The sequence below is a fragment of the Littorina saxatilis genome, linkage group LG16 (assembly GCF_037325665.1).
Source record: "Littorina saxatilis isolate snail1 linkage group LG16, US_GU_Lsax_2.0, whole genome shotgun sequence".
Lineage (NCBI taxonomy): Eukaryota > Metazoa > Mollusca > Gastropoda > Littorinimorpha > Littorinidae > Littorina > Littorina saxatilis.
Window position 1 is genome coordinate 52,918,027 of NC_090260.1, and position 20,708 is coordinate 52,938,734.

General features: G+C 47.4%; 1 protein-coding gene across 1 annotated transcript in view; it reads left to right on the forward strand.

Moving 5' to 3' along the window:
- Positions 1-20,708, forward strand: part of LOC138950062 (uncharacterized) — a 133,182-nt gene that overhangs the window by 18,678 nt on the left and 93,796 nt on the right. Inside the window, exons 10-15 of the mRNA XM_070321842.1 lie at positions 857-873; positions 2,030-2,084; positions 2,796-2,812; positions 5,142-5,196; positions 6,110-6,167; positions 13,704-13,840. Coding sequence (XP_070177943.1) covers positions 857-873; positions 2,030-2,084; positions 2,796-2,812; positions 5,142-5,196; positions 6,110-6,167; positions 13,704-13,840 — 339 coding nt within the window. The remainder of the gene's footprint in view (positions 1-856; positions 874-2,029; positions 2,085-2,795; positions 2,813-5,141; positions 5,197-6,109; positions 6,168-13,703; positions 13,841-20,708) is intronic.

The following is a 20,708-nucleotide window of genomic DNA, read 5'->3' on the forward strand; positions in this document are numbered from 1 at the left end:
TAAGGTGTGGGCAGGTTGGTGTCAGACTACAGTAAGTGCAAGGTGTGAGCAGGTTGGTGTCTGACTACAGTGAGTGCAAGGTGTGGGCAGGTTGGTGTCTGACTACAGTAAGTGTAAGGTGTGGGAAGGTTGGCGTCAGACTACAGTAAGTGCAAGGTGTGGGCAGGTTGGTGTCAGACTACAGTGAGTGTAAGGTGTGGGTAGGTTGGTGTCAGACTACAGTGAGTGCAAGGTGTGGGCAGGTTGGTGCCTGACTACAGTGAGTGCAAGGTGTGGGCTGGTTGGTGTCAGACTACAGTAAGTGCAAGGTTTGGGAAGGTTGGTGTCAGACTTCAGTAAGTGCAAGGTGTGGGCAGGTTGGTGTCAGACTACAGTGAGTGCAAGGTGTGGGCAGGTTGGTGTCAGACTACAGTGAGTGCAGTGTGTTGTCAGGTTGGTGTCAGACTAAAGTAAGTGCAAGGTGTGGGCAGGTTAGTGTCAGACTACAGTGAGCGTAAGGTTTGGGCAGGTTGGTGTCAGACTACAGTGAGTGCAAGGTGTGGACAGGTTGGTGTCAGACTACAGTAAGTGCAAGGTGTGGGCAGGTTGGTGTCAGACTACAGTGAGTGCAAGGTGTGGGCAGGTTGGTGTCAGACTACAGTGAGTGCAAGGTGTGGACAGGTTGGTGTCAGACTACAGTAAGTGCAAGGTGTGGGCAGGTTGGTGTCAGACTACAGTAAGTGCAAGGTGTGGGCAGGTTGGTGTCAGACTACAGTGAGTGCAAGGTGTGGGCAGGTTGGTGTCAGACTACAGTGAGTGTAAGGTGTGGGCAGGTTGGTGTCTGACTACAGTGAGTGTAAGGTGTGCATGTGGGCAGGTTGGTGTCAGACTACAGTAAGTGCAAGGTGTGGGCAGGTTGGTGTCAGACTACAGTGAGCGTAAGGTGTGGGCAGGTTGGTGTCTGACTACAGTGAGTGCTAGGTGTGGACAGGTTGGTGTCTGACTACAGTGAGTGCAAGGTGTGGGCAAGTTGATGTCGGACTACAGTAAATGTAAGGTGTGTGAAGGTTGGTGTCAGACTACAGTAAGTGCAAGGTGTGGGCAGGTTGTTGTCAGACTACAGTGAGTGCAAGGTGTGGGCAGGTTGGTGTCTGACTACATTGAGTGCAAGGTGTGGGAAGGTTCGTGTCAGACTACAGTAAGTGCAAGGTGTGGGTAGGTTGGTGTCAGACTACAGTAAGTGCAAGGTGTGGGCAGGTTGGTGTCTGACAACAGTGAGTGTAAGGTGTGGGCAGGTTGGTGTCAGACTACAGTAAGTGCAAGGTGTGGGCAGGCTGGTGTCAGACTACAGTGAGTGTAAGGTGTGGGCAGGTTGGTGTCAGACTAGAGTAAGTGCAAGGTGTGGGCAGGTTGGTGTCTGACTACAGTGAGTGCAAGGTGTGGGCAGGTTGGTGTCTGACTGCAGTAAGTGTAAGGTGTGGGCAGGTTGGTGTCAGACTACAGTGAGTGCAAGGTGTGGGCAGGTTGGTGTCTGACTACAGTGAGTGCTAGGTGTGGACAGGTTATTGTCTGACTACAGTGAGTGCAAGGTGTGGGCAGGTTGATGTCGGACTACAGTAAGTGTAAGGTGTGGGAAGGTTGGTGTCAGACTACAGTAAGTGCAAGGTGTGGGCAGGTTGGTGTCAGACAACAGTAAGTGCAAGGGCAGGTTGGTGTCTGACTACAGTGAGTGCAAGGTGTGGGCAGGTTGGTGTCTGACTACAGTAAGTGTATGGTGTGGGAAGGTTGGTGTCAGACTACAGTAAGTGCAAGGTGTGGGCAGGTTGGTGTCAGACTACAGTGAGTGCAATGTGTGGGCAGGTTTGTGTCAGACTACAGTAAGTGCAAGGTGTAGGCAGGTTAGTGTCAGACTACAGTGAGTGCAAGGTGTGGGCAGGTTGGTGTCAGACTACAGTGAGTGCAAGGTGTGGGCAGGTTAGTGTCAGACTACAGTAAGTGCAAGGTGTGGGCAGGTTGCTGTCAGACTACAGTGAGTGCAATGTGTGGGCAGGTTGGTGTCTGACTACATTGAGTGCAAGGTGTGGGAAGGTTCGTGTCAGACTACAGTAAGTGCAAGGTGTGGGCAGGTTGGTGTCAGACTACAGTAAGTGCAAGGTGTGGGCATATTGGTGTCAGACTACAGTGAGTGCAAGGTGTGGGCAGGTTGGTGTCAGACTACGGTGAGTGTAAGGTGTGGGCAGGTTGGTGTCAGACTACAGTGAGTGCAAGGTGTGGGAAGGTTGGTGTCTGACTACAGTAAGTGCAAGGTGTGGGCAGGTTGGTGTCAGACTACAGTGAGAGCAAGGTGTGGGCAGGTTGGTGTCAGACTACAGTGAGTGCAAGGTGTGGGCAGGTTGGTGTCAGACTACAGTGAGTGCAAGGTGTGGGCAGGTTAGTGTCAGACTACAGTGAGCGTAAGGTGTGGGCAGGTTGGTGTCAGACTACAGTGAGTGCAAGGTGTGGACAGGTTGGTGTCAGACTACAGTAAGTGCAAGGTGTGGGCAGGTTGGTGTCAGACTACAGTGAGTGCAAGGTGTGGGCAGGTTGGTGTCAGACTACAGTGAGTGCAAGGTGTGGACAGGTTGGTGTCAGACTACAGTAAGTGCAAGGTGTGGGCAGGTTGGTGTCAGACTACAGTAAGTGCAAGGTATGGGCAGGTTGGTGTCAGACTACAGTGAGTGCAAGGTGTGGGCAGGTTGGTGTCAGACTACAGTGAGTGTAAGGTGTGGGCAGGTTTGTGTCTGACTACAGTGAGTGTAAGGTGTGCATGTGGGCAGGTTGGTGTCAGACTACAGTAAGTGCAAGGTGTGGGCAGGTTGGTGTCTGACTACAGTGAGTGCTAGGTGTGGACAGGTTTGTGTCTGACTACAGTGAGTGCAAGGTGTGGGCAAGTTGATGTCGGACTACAGTAAATGTAAGGTGTGTGAAGGTTGGTGTCAGACTACAGTAAGTGCAAGGTGTGGGCAGGTTGTTGTCAGACTACAGTGAGTGCAAGGTGTGGGCAGGTTGGTGTCTGACTACATTGAGTGCAAGGTGTGGGAAGGTTCGTGTCAGACTACAGTAAGTGCAAGGTGTGGGTAGGTTGGTGTCTGGTTACAGTAAGTGTAAGGTGTGGGCAGGTTGGTGTCTGACTACAGTGAGTGCAAGGTGTGGGCAGGTTGGTGTCAGACTACAGTAAGTGTAAGGTGTGGGAAGGTTGGCGTCAGACTACAGTAAGTGCAAGGTGTGGGCAGGTTGGTGTCAGACTACAGTGAGTGTAAGGTGTGGGTAGGTTGGTGTCAGACTACAGTGAGTGCAAGGTGTGGGCAGGTTGGTGCCTGACTACAGTGAGTGCAAGGTGTGGGCTGGTTGGTGTCAGACTACAGTAAGTGCAAGGTTTGGGAAGGTTGGTGTCAGACTTCAGTAAGTGCAAGGTGTGGGCAGGTTGGTGTCAGACTACAGTAAGTGTAAGGTGTGGGCAGGTTGGTGTCAGACTACAGTAAGTGCAAGGTGTGGGCAGGCTGGTGTCAGACTACAGTGAGTGTAAGGTGTGGGCAGGTTGGTGTCAGACTAGAGTAAGTGCAAGGTGTGGGCAGGTTGGTGTCTGACTACAGTGAGTGCAAGGTGTGGGCAGGTTGGTGTCTGACTGCAGTAAGTGTAAGGTGTGGGCAGGTTGGTGTCAGACTACAGTGAGTGCAAGGTGTGGGCAGGTTGGTGTCTGACTACAGTGAGTGCTAGGTGTGGACAGGTTATTGTCTGACTACAGTGAGTGCAAGGTGTGGGCAGGTTGATGTCGGACTACAGTAAGTGTAAGGTGTGGGAAGGTGTGTGTCAGACTACAGTAAGTGCAAGGTGTGGGCAGGTTGGTGTCAGACAACAGTAAGTGCAAGGGCAGGTTGGTGTCTGACTACAGTGAGTGCAAGGTGTGGGCAGGTTGGTGTCTGACTACAGTAAGTGTATGGTGTTGGAAGGTTGGTGTCAGACTACAGTAAGTGCAAGGTGTGGGCAGGTTGGTGTCAGACTACAGTGAGTGCAATGTGTGGGCAGGTTTGTGTCAGACTACAGTAAGTGCAAGGTGTAGGCAGGTTAGTGTCAGACTACAGTGAATGCAATGTGTGGGCAGGTTGGTGTCAGACTACAGTGAGTGCAAGGTGTGGGCAGGTTAGTGTCAGACTACAGTAAGTGCAAGGTGTGGGCAGGTTGTTGTCAGACTACAGTGAGTGCAATGTGTGGGCAGGTTGGTGTCAGACTACAGTAAGTGCAAGGTGTGGGCAGGTTGGTGTCAGACTACAGTAAGTGCAAGGTGTGGGAAGGTTGGTGTCTGACTACAGTTAGTGCAAGGTGTGGGCAGGTTGGTGTCTGACTACAGTAAGTGCAAGGTGTGGGCAGGTTGGTGTCAGACTACAGTGAGTGCAAGGTGTGGGAAGGTTGGTGTCTGACTACAGTTAGTGCAAGGTGTGGGCAGGTTGGTGTCAGACTACAGTGAGTGCAATGTGTGGGCAGGTTGGTGTCTGACTACATTGAGTGCAAGGTGTGGGCAGGTTGGTGTCTGACTACAGTGAGTGCAAGGTGTGGGCAGGTTGGTGTCTGACTACAGTGAGTGCTAGGTGTGGACAGGTTATTGTCTGACTACAGTGAGTGCAAGGTGTGGGCAGGTTGATGTCGGACTACAGTAAGTGTAAGGTGTGGGAAGGTTGGTGTCAGACTACAGTAAGTGCAAGGTGTGGGCAGGTTGGTGTCAGACAACAGTAAGTGCAAGGGCAGGTTGGTGTCTGCCTACAGTGAGTGCAAGGTGTGGGCAGGTTGGTGTCTGACTACAGTAAGTGTATGGTGTGGGAAGGTTGGTGTCAGACTACAGTAAGTGCAAGGTTTGGGCAGGTTGGTGTCAGACTACAGTGAGTGCAAGGTGTGGGCAGGTTGGTGTCAGACTACAGTGAGTGCAATGTGTGGGCAGGTTGGTGTCGGACTACAGTAAGTGCAAGGTGTAGGCAGGTTAGTGTCAGACTACAGTGAGTGTAAGGTGTGTGCAGGTTGGTGTCAGACTACAGTGAGTGCAAGGTGTGGGCAGGTTAGTGTCAGACTACAGTAAGTGCAAGGTGTGGGCAGGTTGTTGTCAGACTACAGTGAGTGCAATGTGTGGTCAGGTTGGTGTCTGACTACATTGAGTGCAAGGTGTGGGAAGGTTCGTGTCAGACTACAGTAAGTGCAAGGTGTGGGCAGGTTGGTGTCAGACTACAGTAAGTGCAAGGTGTGGGCAGGTTGGTGTCAGACTACAGTGAGTGCAAGGTGTGGACAGGTTGGTGTCAGACTACAGTGAGTGCAATGTGTGGGCAGGTTGGTGTCAGACTACAGTAAGTGCAAGGTGTGGGCAGGTTGGTGTCAGACTACAGTAAGTGCAAGGTGTGGGCAGGTTGGTGTCAGACTACAGTAAGTGCAAGGTGTGAGCAGGTTGGTGTCTGACTACAGTGAGTGCAAGGTGTGGGCAGGTTGGTGTCTGACTACAGTGAGTGCAAGGTGTGGGCAGGTTGGTGTCTGACTACAGTAAGTGTAAGGTGTGGGAAGGTTGGCGTCAGACTACAGTAAGTGCAAGGTGTGGGCAGGTTGGTGTCAGACTACAGTGAGTGTAAGGTGTGGGTAGGTTTGTGTCTGACTACAGTGAGTGTAAGGTGTGGGTAGGTTGGTGTCAGACTACAGTGAGTGCAAGGTGTGGGCAGGTTGGTGTCTGACTACAGTGAGTGCAAGGTGTGGGCTGGTTGGTGTCAGACTACAGTAAGTGCAAGGTGTGGGAAGGTTGGTGTCTGACTACAGTGAGTGCAAGGTGTGGGCAGGTTGGTGTCAGACTACAGTGAGTGCAACGTGTGGGCAGGTTGGTGTCTGACTACAGTGAGTGCAAGGTGTGTGCAGGTTGGTGTCAGACTACAGTGAGTGCAAGGTGTGGGAAGGTTGGTGTCTGACTACAGTTAGTGCAAGGTGTGGGCAGGTTGGTGTCTGACTACAGTAAGTGCAAGGTGTGGGCAGGTTGGTGTCAGACTACAGTGAGTGCAAGGTGTGGGCAGGTTGGTGTCAGACTACAGTGAGTGCAAGGTGTGGGAAGGTTGGTGTCTGACTACAGTTAGTGCAAGGTGTGGGCAGGTTAGTGTCTGACTACAGTAAGTGCAAGGTGTGGGCAGGTTGGTGTCAGACTACAGTAAGTGCAAGGTGTGGGAAGGTTGGTGTCTGACTACAGTTAGTGCAAGGTGTGGGCAGGTTGGTGTCTGACTACAGTAAGTGCAAGGTGTGGGCAGGTTGGTGTCAGACTTCAGTGAGTGCAAGGTGTGGGCAGGTTGGTGTCAGACTACAGTGAGTGCAAGGTGTGGGCAGGTTGGTGTCAGACTACAGTGAGCGTAAGGTGTGGGCAGGTTGGTGTCAGACTACAGTGATTGCAAGGTGTGGGCAGGTTGGTGTCTGACTACAGTAAGTGTAAGGTGTGGGAAGGTTGGCGTCAGACTACAGTAAGTGCAAGGTGTGGGCAGGTTGGTGTCAGACTAAAGTAAGTGCAATGTGTGGGCAGGTTAGTGTCAGACTACAGTGAGCGTAAGGTGTGGGCAGGTTGGTGTCAGACTACAGTGAGTGCAAGGTGTGGACAGGTTGGTGTCAGACTACAGTAAGTGCAAGGTGTGGGCAGGTTGGTGTCAGACTACAGTGAGTGTAAGGTGTGGGTAGGTTGGTGTCTGACTACAGTAAGTGTAAGGTGTGGGCAGGTTGGTGTCTGACTACAGTGAGTGCAAGGTGTGGGCAGGTTGGTGTCTGACTACAGTGAGTGCAAGGTGTGGGTAGGTTGGTGTCTGACTACAGTGAGTGTAAGGTGTGGGCAGGTTGGTGTCAGACTACAGTGAGTGTAAGGTGTGGGCAGGTTGGTGTCTGACTACAGTGAGTGTAAGGTGTGCATGTGGGCAGGTTGGTGTCAGACTACAGTAAGTGCAAGGTGTGGGCAGGTTGGTGTCTGACTACAGTGAGTGCTAGGTGTGGACAGGTTGGTGTCTGACTACAGTGAGTGCAAGGTGTGGGCAAGTTGATGTCGGACTACAGTGAGTGCTAGGTGTGGACAGGTTGGTGTCAGACTACAGTAAGTGCAAGGTGTGGGCAGGTTGGTGTCTGACTACAGTGAGTGCTAGGTGTGGACAGGTTGGTGTCTGACTACAGTGAGTGCAAGGTGTGGGCAAGTTGATGTCGGACTACAGTAAATGTAAGGTGTGTGAAGGTTGGTGTCAGACTACAGTAAGTGCAAGGTGTGGGCAGGTTGTTGTCAGACTACAGTGAGTGCAAGGTGTGGGCAGGTTGGTGTCTGACTACATTGAGTGCAAGGTGTGGGAAGGTTCGTGTCAGACTACAGTAAGTGCAAGGTGTGGGTAGGTTGGTGTCAGACTACAGTAAGTGTAAGGTGTGGGCAGGTTGGTGTCTGACTACAGTGAGTGTAAGGTGTGGGCAGGTTGGTGTCAGACTACAGTAAGTGCAAGGTGTGAGCAGGTTGGTGTCTGACTACAGTGAGTGCAAGGTGTGGGCAGGTTGGTGTCTGACTACAGTAAGTGTAAGGTGTGGGAAGGTTGGCGTCAGACTACAGTAAGTGCAAGGTGTGGGCAGGTTGGTGTCAGACTACAGTGAGTGTAAGGTGTGGGTAGGTTGGTGTCAGACTACAGTGAGTGCAAGGTGTGGGCAGGTTGGTGCCTGACTACAGTGAGTGCAAGGTGTGGGCTGGTTGGTGTCAGACTACAGTAAGTGCAAGGTTTGGGAAGGTTGGTGTCAGACGTCAGTAAGTGCAAGGTGTGGGCAGGTTGGTGTCAGACTACAGTAAGTGTAAGGTGTGGGCAGGTTGGTGTCAGACTACAGTAAGTGCAAGGTGTGGGCAGGCTGGTGTCAGACAACAGTGAGTGTAAGGTGTGGGCAGGTTGGTGTCAGACTAGAGTAAGTGCAAGGTGTGGGCAGGTTGGTGTCTGACTACAGTGAGTGCAAGGTGTGGGCAGGTTGGTGTCTGACTGCAGTAAGTGTAAGGTGTGGGCAGGTTGGTGTCAGACTACAGTGAGTGCAAGGTGTGGGCAGGTTGGTGTCTGACTACAGTGAGTGCTAGGTGTGGACAGGTTATTGTCTGACTACAGTGAGTGCAAGGTGTGGGCAGGTTGATGTCGGACTACAGTAAGTGTAAGGTGTGGGAAGGTTGGTGTCAGACTACAGTAAGTGCAAGGTTTGGGCAGGTTGGTGTCAGACAACAGTAAGTGCAAGGGCAGGTTGGTGTCTGACTACAGTGAGTGCAAGGTGTGGGCAGGTTGGTGTCTGACTACAGTAAGTGTATGGTGTGGGCAGGTTGGTGTCAGACTACAGTAAGTGCAAGGTGTGGGCATGCTGTTGTCAGACTACAGTGAGTGCAATGTGTGGGCAGGTTTGTGTCAGACTACAGTAAGTGCAAGGTGTAGGCAGGTTAGTGTCAGACTACAGTGAGTGCAAGGTGTGGGCAGGTTGGTGTGAGACTACAGTGAGTGCAAGGTGTGGGCAGGTTAGTGTCAGACTACAGTAAGTGCAAGGTGTGGGCAGGTTGTTGTCAGACTACAGTGAGTGCAAGGTGTGGGCAGGTTGGTGTCAGACTACAGTGAGTGCAAGGTGTGGGCAGGTTGGTGTCAGACTACAGTGAGTGTAAGGTGTGGGCAGGTTGGTGTCAGACTACAGTGAGTGCAAGGTGTGGGAAGGTTGGTGTCAGACTACAGTGAGTGGAAGGTGTGGGCAGGTTGGTGTCAGACTACAGTGAGTGCAAGGTGTGGGCAGGTTTGTGTCAGACTACAGTAAGTGTAAGGTGTGGGAAGGTTGGCGTCAAACTACTGTTGTGATGGTGTTGACACTATATTTGCCCAATTGAGTCTAACAACCTGATGGCTAATCTACTGTGATACCTGTGATACCTGTGATAACTGATGATGATTACTGTGATTGGTTTTATGTGTTTGGTTGGTCTCTTCTTTTGGTAGTGCAATAGCGTTAATTATGGATTGTTGTTATCATCATTTGCATGGGGACTTGTCTGTTAGTCCAAACAGTGATATGGTTATTGTGATATTCTTGGCTGCACTTTAACATGGAATGTATGTATGTATGTATGTATGTATGTATGTATGTATGTATGTATGTATGTATGTATGTATGTATGTATGTATATATGTAGGTATGTATGCATGTGTGTTGGTGTGTCGGTGTGTCAAGTGTGCAAGTAAAAAGGGTATTGTAGTTGTACATATATTACTTTAGATATTTTTTTTGTTATCATGGGTTTTATGAATTTTCTTCTCTTATTCTTTTATAATTATTAATTAATGACCTATATGTGCTGATGACCAATTTAATTTCCTTTGTTGGATTAGTAAAATGTTATAGTTATGAGTGCAAGGTGTGGGCAGGTTGGTGTCAGACTACCGGGAGTGTAAGGTGTGGGCAGGTTGGTGTCAGACTACAATAAGTACAAGGTTTGAGCAGGTTGGAGTCTGACTACAGTGAGTGCAAGGTGTGGGCAGGTTGGTGCCTGACTACAGTAAGTGTAAGGTGTGGTAACGTTGGTTTCTGACTACAGTAAGTGCAAGGTGTAGGCAGGTTGGTGTCAGACTACAGTGAGTGCAAGGTGTGGGCAGGTTGGTGTCTGACTACAGTGAGTGCAAGGTGTGGGCAGGTTGGTGTCAGACTACAGTGAGTGCAAGGTGTGGGCAGGTTGGTGTCAGACTACAGTGAGTGCAAGGTGTGGGCAGGTTGGTGTCAGACTACAGTGAGTGCAAGGTGTGGGCAGGTTGGTGTCTGACTACAGTGAGTGCAAGGTGTGGGCAGGTTGGTGTCTGACTACAGTAAGTGTAAGGTGTGGGAAGGTTGGCGTCAGACTACAGTAAGTGCAAGGTGTGGGCAGGTTGGTGTCAGACTACAGTTAGTGCAAGGTGTGGGCAGGTTGGTGTCAGACTACAGTGAGTGCAAGGTGTGGGCAGGTTGGTGTCTGACTACAGTGAGTGCAATGTGTCGGCAGGTTGGTGTCAGACTACAGTAAGTGCAATGTGTGGGCAGGTTGATGTCAGACTACAGTGAGTGCAAGGTGTGGGCAGGTTTACATCACTTCACTGATCACTGTGGTCAGACACACTGTTTACACCACGTCATTGATCACTGTGGTCAGACACACTGTTTACATTACTTCATTGATCAATGTGGTCAGACACACTGTTTACATCACTTCATATATCACTGTGGTCAGACACACTGTTTACATCACTTCATTGATCACTGTGGTCAGACACACTGTGTACATCACTTCACTGATCACTGTGGTCAGACACACTGTTTACATCATTTCATTGATCACTCTGGTCAGACACAAACACACTGTTTACATCACTTCACTGATCACTGTGGTCAGACACACTGTTTACATCACTTCACTGATCACTGTGGTCAGACACACTGTTTATATCACTTCATTGATCACTGTGGTCAGACACACTGTTTACATCACTTCATTGATCACTGTGGTCAGACACACTGTTTACATCACTTCATTGATCACTGTGGTCAGACACACTGTTTACATCACTTCATTGATCACTGTGGTCAGACACACTGTGTACATCACTTCACTGATCACTGTGGTCAGACACACTGGTTTCATCACTCCATTGATCACTGTGGTCATACACGCTGTTTACATCACTTCACTGATCACTGTGGTCAGACACACTGTTTACATCACTTCATTGATCACTGTGGTCAGACACACTGTTTACATCACTACATTGATCACTGTAGTCAGACACACTGTTTACATCACTTCATTGATCAATGTGGTCAGACACACTGTTTACATAACTTCACTGATCACTGTGGTCAGACACACTGTTTACATCACTTCATTGATCACTGTGGTCAGACACACTGTTTACATTAATTTATTTATCAATGTGGTCAGACACACTGTTTACATAACTTCACTGATCACTGTGGTCAGACACACTGTTTACATCACTTCATTGATGACTGTGGTCAGACACACTGTTTACATCACTTCACTGATCACTGTGGTCAGACACACTGTTTACATCACTTCATTGATCACTGTGGTCAGACACACTGTTTACATCACTTCACTGATCACTGTGGTCAGACACACTGTTTACATCACTTCATTGATCACTGTGGTCAGACACACTGTTTACATCACTTCACTGATCACTGTGGTCAGACACACTGTTTACATCACTTCATTGATCACTGTGGTCAGACACACTGTGTACATCACTTCACTGATCACTGTGGTCAGACACACTGTTTACATCATGTCATTGATCACTGTGGTCAGACACACTGTTTACATTACTTCATTGATCACTGTGGTCATAAACGCTGTTCACATCACTTAACTGATCACTGTGGTCAGACACACTGTTTAAATCACTTCAGAGATCACTGTAACTTACACCACTCCATTGATCACTGTGGTCAGACACACTGTTTACATCACTTCATTGATCACTGTGGTCAGACACATTGTTTACATCACTCCAGTGATCACTGTAGTCAGACACACTGTTTACACCACTGCATTGATCACTGTGGTCAGACACACTGTTTACATCACTTCATTGATCACTGTGGTCAGGCACACTGTTTACATCACTACATTGATCACTGTGGTCAGACACTGGTTACATCACTTCATTGATCACTGTGGTCAGACACTGTTTACATCACTTCATTCATTACTGTGGTCAGACACACTGTTTACATCACTTCACTGATCACTGTGGTCAGACACACTGTTTACATCACTTCACTGATCACTGTGGTCAGACACACTGTTTACATCACTTCACTGATCACTGTGGTCAGACACACTGTTTACATCACTTCACTGATCACTGTTTACATCACTTTACTGATCACTGTGGTCAGACACACTGTTTACATCACTTCATTGATCACTGTGGTCAGACACACTGTTTACATCACTTCACTGATCACTGTGGTCAGACACACTGTTTACATCACTTCATTGATCACTGTGGTCAGACACACTGTTTACATCACTTCATTGATCACTGTGGTCAGACACACTGTTTACATCACTTCATTGATCTCTGTGGTCAGACACACTGTTTACATCACTTCACTGATCACTGTGGTCAGGCACACTGTTTACATCACTACATTGATCACTGTGGTCAGACACACTGGTTACATCACTTCATTGATCACTGTGGTCAGACACACTGTTTACATCACTGCATTGGTCACTGTGGTCAGACACACTGTTTACATCACTTCATTGATCATTGTGGTCAGACACACTGTTTACATCACTTCATTGATCATTGTGGTCAGACACACTGTTTACATCACTTCATTGATCATTGTGGTCAGACACACTGTCTTCATCACTTTATTGATCATTGTGGTCAGACACACTGTTTACATCACTTCATTGATCACTGTGGTCAGACACACTGTTTACATCACTACATTGATCACTGTAGTCAGACACACTGTTTACATCACTTCATTGATCATTGTGGTCAGACACACTGTTTACATCACTTCATTGATCATTGTGGTCAGCCACACTGTTTACATCACTTCATAGATCACTGTGGTCAGACACACTGTTTACATCACTTTATTGATCCCTGTGGTCAGACACACTGTTTACATCACTTCATTGATTACTGTGGTCAGACACACTGTTTACATCACTTCATTGATCACTGTCGTCAGACACACTGTTTGCATCACTTCATTGATCACTGTGGTCAGACACACTGTTTACATTACGTCATTGATCATTGTGGTCAGCCACACTGTTTACATCACTTCATTGATCACTGTGGTCAGACACACTGTTTACATAACTTCACTGGTCACTGTGGCCAGACACACTGTTTACATCACTTCATTGATCAATGTGGTCAAACACACTGTTTACATCACTTCATTGATCACTGTGGTCAGACACACTGTTTACATCACTTCAGTGATCACTGTAGTTAGACACACTGTTTACACCACTGCATTGATCACTGTGGTCAGACACACTGTTTACATCACTTCATTGATCACTGTGGTCAGACACACTGTTTACATCACTTCATTGATCACTGTGGTCAGACACACTGTTTACATCACTTCATTGATCACTGTGGTCAGACACACTGTTTACATCACTTCATTGATCACTTTGGTCAGATACACTGTAACTTACACCACTTCATTGATCAATGTGGTCAGACACACTGTTTACATCACTTCATTGATCACTGTGGTCAGACACACTGTTTACATCACTTCATTGATCACTGTGGTCAGACACACTGTTTACATCACTTCATTGATCACTGTGGTCAGACACACTGTTTACATCACTTCACTGATCACTGTGGTCAGGCACACTGTTCACATCACTTAACTGATCACTGTGGTCAGACACACTGTTTACATCACTTTATTGATCACTGTGGTCAGACACACTGTTTACATCACTACATTGATCACTGTGGTCAGACATACTGTTTACATCACTTCATTGATCACTGTGGTCAGACACACTGTTTACATCATTTAAATGATCACTGTGGTGGTGAATAATACTCGAGGTATTGAATAGTGGAGGGGTCTGTCAATAGACCATTTGTCAGGAAATGACACTTGAACATTACCGTAAGAACATAGAAATCTACTTGTTTGTTTTTGTTCAGGGAACAGTGACAGCCATGATGACGTCATTGGGGTTGACAGGGATAACAGTGACAACGGAGCACTGGAGCAAGGACTCAAAACCTTGTCTCTTGCCGAAGCTGAGGTAAGTCTATAGACATGTCAGACCAAGCTACATTCGTGACTTTAAGTTCCTAACGTTAAACTGCTGGACACTGAACCTCGACCTCCATCACGCTCCTTGTCTTGGTTCCCCTCTCACAACACTCAGGTCAGAGGCATTCAGACTGTATTACTACCTTTCCCTAACAGACAGAGGCAATCAGAATGTACTACTGCCTTTCCCTTACAGACAGAGGCATTCAGACTGTACTTCTGCCTTTCACTCACAGACAGAGTCATTCAGACTGTACTACTACCTTTCCCTTACAGACAGTGGCATTCATACTGTACTACTACCTTTCTCTTACAGACAGATGCATTCAGACAGTGGCATTCAGACTGTATTACAACCTTTTCCTCACAGACAGAGGCATTCAGACTGTACTACTACCTTACCTTTCACTCACAGACAGAGGCATTCAGACTGTACTACTACCTTTCACTCACAGACAGAGGCATTCAGACTGTACTACTACCTTTCCCTCACAGACAGAGCCAGAGGCATTCAAACTGTACTACAACCTTTCCCTCAAAGACAAAAGCATTGAGACTGTACTACTAACTTTCCCTGACAGACAAAGGTAATTAAGACTGTACTACTACCTTTCCTTGACAGATAGAGGCATTCAGACTGTACTACAACCTTTCCCTCACAGACAGAGGCATTCAGACTGTACTACAACCTTTCCCCCACAGACAGAGGCATTCAGACTGTACTACAACCTTTCCCTTACAGACAGAGGCCCTGAGACTGTACTACAACATTTCCCTCACAGACAGAGGCATTCAAACTGTACTACAAACTTTCCCTTACAGACAGAGGCATTCAGACTGTACGACTACCTTTCCCTGACAGACAGAGGCATTCAGACTGTACTGCTACCTTTCCCTCATAAACGGAGGCATTCAGACGGTACGACTACCTTTTCCTGAGAGACAGAGGCATTCAGACTGTACTACTACCTTTCCCTGACATAGGCATTCAGACTGTACTACTACATTTCCCTCACAGACAGAGGCATTCAAACTGTACTACAACCTTTCCCTCACAGACAGAGGCATTCAAACTGTACTACAACCTTTCCCTCACAGACAGAGGCATTCAGACTGTATTACAACCGTTCCCTCACAGACTGAGGCATTCAGACTGTATTACAACCTTTCACTGACAGACAGAGGCATTCAGACTGTATTACTACCTTTCCTTGACAGACTGAGGCATTCAGACTGTATTACAACCTTTCCCTCACAGACAGAGGTATTGAGACTGTACTACAACCTTTCCCTCACAGACAGAGGCTTTCAGACTGTATTACAAACTTTCCCTTACAGACTGAGGCATTCAGACTGTACTACTACCTTTCCCTCACAGACAGAAGCATTCAGACTGTACTACTACCTTTCCCTGACAGAGGCATTCAGACTGTACTACTACCTTTCACTCACAGACAGAGGCATTGAGACTGTACTACAACCTTTCCCTCACAGACAGAGGCATTGAGACTGTACTACTACCTTTCCCTCACAGACTGAGGCATTCAGACTGTATTACAACCTTTCCCTCACAGACTGAGGCATTCAGACTGTATTACAACCTTTCACTGACAGACAGAGGCATTCAGACTGTATTTCTACCTTTCCTTGACAGACAGAGGCATTCAGACTGTATTACAACCTTTCCCTTACATACAGAGGCATTCAGACGGTACTACTACAATTCCCTCACAGACAGAGGCATTCAGACTGTACTACAACCTTTCCCTCACAGACAGAGGCAATCAGACTGTACTACTACCTTTCCCTCAGAGACAGAGGCATTCAGACTGTATTACAACCTTTCCCTTACAGACAGAGGCAATCAGACTGTACTACTACCTTTCCATCACAGACAGAGGCATTCAGACTGTACTACTACCTTTTCCTTGCAAACAGAGGCATTAAGACTGTACTATTACCTTTCCCTTACAAACAGAGGCATTCAGACTGTACTACTACCTTTCCCTCACAGACAGAGGCATCCAGACTGTATTACAACCTTTTTCTTACGGGCAGAGGCATTCAGACTGTACTACTACCTTTCCCTCACAGACAGATGCATTCAGACAGTGGCATTCAGACTGTATTACAACCTTTTCCTCACAGACAGAGGCATTCAGACTGTACTACAACGTTTCCCTTACAGAGGCATTCAGACTGTACTACTACCTTTCCCTCACAGACAGAGGCATTCAGACTGTACTACTACCTTTCCCTCACAGACAGAGCCAGAGGCATTCAAACTGTACTACAACCTTTCCCTCAAAGACAAAAGCATTGAGACTGTACTACTAACTTTCCCTGACAGACAAAGGTAATTAAGACTGTACTACTACCTTTCCTTGACAGATAGAGGCATTCAGACTGTACTACAACCTTTCCCTCACAGACAGAGGCATTCAGACTGTACTACAACCTTTCCCCCACAGACAGAGGCATTCAGACTGTACTACAACCTTTCCCTTACAGACAGAGGCCCTGAGACTGTACTACAACATTTCCCTCACAGACAGAGGCATTCAAACTGTACTACAACCTTTCCCTTACAGACAGAGGCCCTGAGACTGTACTACAACATGTCCCTCACAGACAGAGGCATTCAGACTGTACTGCTACCTTTCCCTCATAAACGGAGGCATTCAGACGGTACGACTACCTTTTCCTGAGAGACAGAGGCATTCAGACTGTACTACTACCTTTCCCTGACAGACAGAGGCATTCAGACTGTACTACTACCTTTCCCTCACAGACAGAGGCATTCAGACTGTACTACTACCTTTCCCTTACAGACAGAGGCATTCAGACTGTACTACTGCCTTTCCCTCACAGACAGAGGCATTCAGACTGTATTACAACCGTTCCCTCACAGACTGAGGCATTCAGACTGTATTACAACCTTTCACTGACAGACAGAGGCATTCAGACTGTATTACTACCTTTCCTTGACAGACTGAGGCATTCAGACTGTATTACAACCTTTTCCTCACAGACAGAGGTATTGAGACTGTACTACAACCTTTCCCTCACAGACAGAGGCATTCAGACTGTACTACTACCTTTCCCTCATAAACGGAGGCATTCAGACTGTACGACTACCTTTCCCTGAGAGACAGAGGCATTCAGACTGTAATACTACCTTTCCCTGACAGAGGCATTCAGACTGTACTACTACCTTTCCCTGACAGACTGATGCATTCAGACTGTACTACAACCTTTCTCTCACAGACAGAGGCATTCAGACTATACTACTACCTTTCCCTCACAGACAGAGGCATTCAGACTGTATTACAACCTTTCCCTCACAGACTGAGGCATTCAGACTGTATTACAACCTTTCACTGACAGACAGAGGCATTCAGACTGTATTTCTACCTTTCCTTGACAGACAGAGGCATTCAGACTGTATTACAACCTTTCCCTTACAGACAGAGGCATTCCGACAGTACTACTACCTTTCCCTCACAGACAGAGGCATTTAGACTGTACTACAACCTTTCCCTCACAGACAGAGGCAATCAGACTGTACTACTACCTTTCCCTCAGAGACAGAGGCATTCAGACTGTATTACAACCTTTCCCTTACAGACAGAGGCAATCAGACTGTACTACTACCTTTCCATCACAGACAGAGGCATTCAGACTGTACTACTACCTTTCCCTCACAGACAGAGGCATTCAGACTGTACTATTACCTTTCCCTTACAAACAGAGGCATTCAGACAGTACTACTACCTTTCCCTCACAGACAGAGGCATTCAGACTGTATTACAACCTTTTTCTCACAGACAGAGGCATTCAGACTGTACTACTACCTTTCCCTGACAGAAGCATTCAGACTGTACTACTACCTTTCCCTCACAGACAGAGGCATTCAGACTGTATTACAACCTTTCCCTTACAGACATAGGCATTCAGACTGTATCACTACCTTTCCCTGACAGAGGCATTTAGACTGTACTACAACCTTTCCCTCACAGACAGAGGCATTCAGACTGTATTACAACCTTTCCTTTACAGAGGCATTCAGACTGTACTACTACATTTCCCTCACAGACAGAGGCATTCAGGCTACTACAACCTTTCCCTCACAGACAGAGGCATTCAAACTGTACTACACCGTTTCCCTCACAGACAGAGGCATACAGACTGTATTACAACCTTTCCCTCACAGACAGAAGCATTCAGACTGTATTACAACCTTTCCCTCACAGACAGAGGCATTCAGACTGTGCTACAACATTTCCCTCACAAACAGAGGCATCCAGACTGTATTACAACCTTTCCCTTACATACAGAGGCATTCAGACTGTACTACAACCTTTCCCTCACAGACAGAGGCATTGAGACTGTACTACTACATTTCCCTCACAGACAGATGCATTCAGACTGTATCACAACCTTTCCCTTACAGACTGAGGCATTCAGACTGTACTACTACCTTTTCCTGACAGAGGCATTCAGACTGTACTTCTGCCTTTCTCTGACAGACAGAGGCATTCAGACTGTACGACTACCTTTCCCTGACAGACAGAGGCATTCAGACTGTACTGCTACCTTTCCCTCATAAACGGAGGCATTCAGACTATACTACTACCTTTCACTCACAGACAGAGGCATTCAGACTGTACTACAACATTTCCCTCACAGACAGAGGCAATCAGAATGTACTACTGCCTTTCCCTTACAGACAGAGGCATTCAGACTGTACTACTACCTTTCCCTGACAGACAGAGGCATTCAGACTGTACGACTACCTTTCCCTGACAGAGGCATTCAGACTGTACTACTACATTTCCCTCACAGACAGAGGCATTCAAACTGTACTACAACCTTTCCCTCACAGACAGAGGCATTCAAACTGTACTACAACCTTTCCCTCACAGACAGAGGCATTCAGACTGTATTACAACCTTTCCCTCACAGACTGAGGCATTCAGACTGTATTACAACCTTTCACTGACAGACAGAGGCATTCAGACTGTATTACTACCTTTCCTTGACAGACTGAGGCATTCAGACTGTATTACAACCTTTCCCTCACAGACAGAGGTATTGAGACTGTACTACAACCTTTCCCTCACAGACAGAGGCATTTAGACTGTATTACAACCTTTCCCTTACAGACTGAGGCATTCAGACTGTACTACTACCTTTCCCTCACAGACAGAGGCATTCAGACTGTACTACTACCTTTCCCCGACAGAGGCATTCAGACTGTACGACTACCTTTCCCTGAGAGACAGAGGCATTCAGACTGTACTACTACCTTTCCCTCACAGACAGAGGCATTGAGACTGTACTACAACCTTTCCCTCACAGACAGAGGCATTGAGACTGTATTACTACCTTTCCCTCACAGACTGAGGCATTCAGACTGTATTACCACCTTTCCCTCACAGACTGAGGCATTCAGACTGTATTACAACCTTTCACTGACAGACAGAGGCATTCAGACTGTATTACTACCTTTCCTTGACAGACAGAGGCATCCAGACTGTATTACAACCTTTCCCTTACATACAGAGGCATTCAGACGGTACTACTACAATTCCCTCACAGACAGAGGCATTCAGACTGTACTACAACCTTTCCCTCACAGACAGAGGCATCCAGACTGTATTACAACCTTTCCCTCAGAGACAGAGGCATTCAGACTGTACTACTACCTTTCCCTGACAGGCAGATGGATTCGGACTGTACTACTACCTTTCCCTCACAGACAGAGGCATTCCGACTGTATTACAACCTTTCACTTACAGACAGAGGAATTCAGACTGTACTACAACCTTTCCCTCACAGACAGAGGCATTGAGACTGTACTACTACATTTCCCTCACAGACAGATGCATTCAGACTGTATCACAACCTTTCCCTTACAGACTGAGGCATTCAGACTGTACTACTACCTTTTCCTGACAGAGGCATTCAGACTATACTACTACCTTTCTCTGACAGACAGAGGCATTCAGACTGTACGACTACCTTTCCCTGACAGACAGAGGCATTCAGACTGTACTACTACCTTTCACTCACAGACAGAGGCATTCAGACTGTACTACTACCTTTCACTCACAGACAGAGGCATTCAGACTGTACTACAACCTTTCCCCTACAGACAGAGGCATTCAGACTGTACGACTACCTTTCCTTGACAGACAGAGGCATTCAGACTGTACTACTACCTTTCCCTGACAGGCAGATGGATTCGGACTGTACTACTACCTTTCCCTCACAGACAGAGGCATTCAGACTGTACTACTACCTTTCACTCACAGACAGAGGCATTCAGACTGTACTACTACCTTTCCCTCACAGACAGAGGCATTCAGACTGTACTACAACCTTTCCCTTACAGACAGAGGCATTCAGACTGTATCACTACCTTTCCCTGACAGAGGCATTTAGACTGTACTACAACCTTTCCCTCACAGACAGAGGCATTCAGACTGTATTACAACCTTTCCTTTACAGAGGCATTCAGACTGTACTACTACATTTCCCTCACAGACAGAGGCATTCAGACTACTACAACCTTTCCCTCACAGACAGAGGCATTCAAACTGCACTACAACCTTTCCCTCACAGACAGAGGCATACAGACTGTATTACAACCTTTCCCTCACAGACAGAGGCATTCAGACTGTATTACAACCTTTCCCTCACAGACAGAGGCATTGAGACTGTACTACAACCTTTCCCTTTCAGATAGAAGCATTGAGACTGTATTACAACCTTTCCCTCACAGACAGAGGCATTCAAACTGTACTACAACCTTTCCCTCACAGACAGAGGCATACAGACTTTATTACAACCTT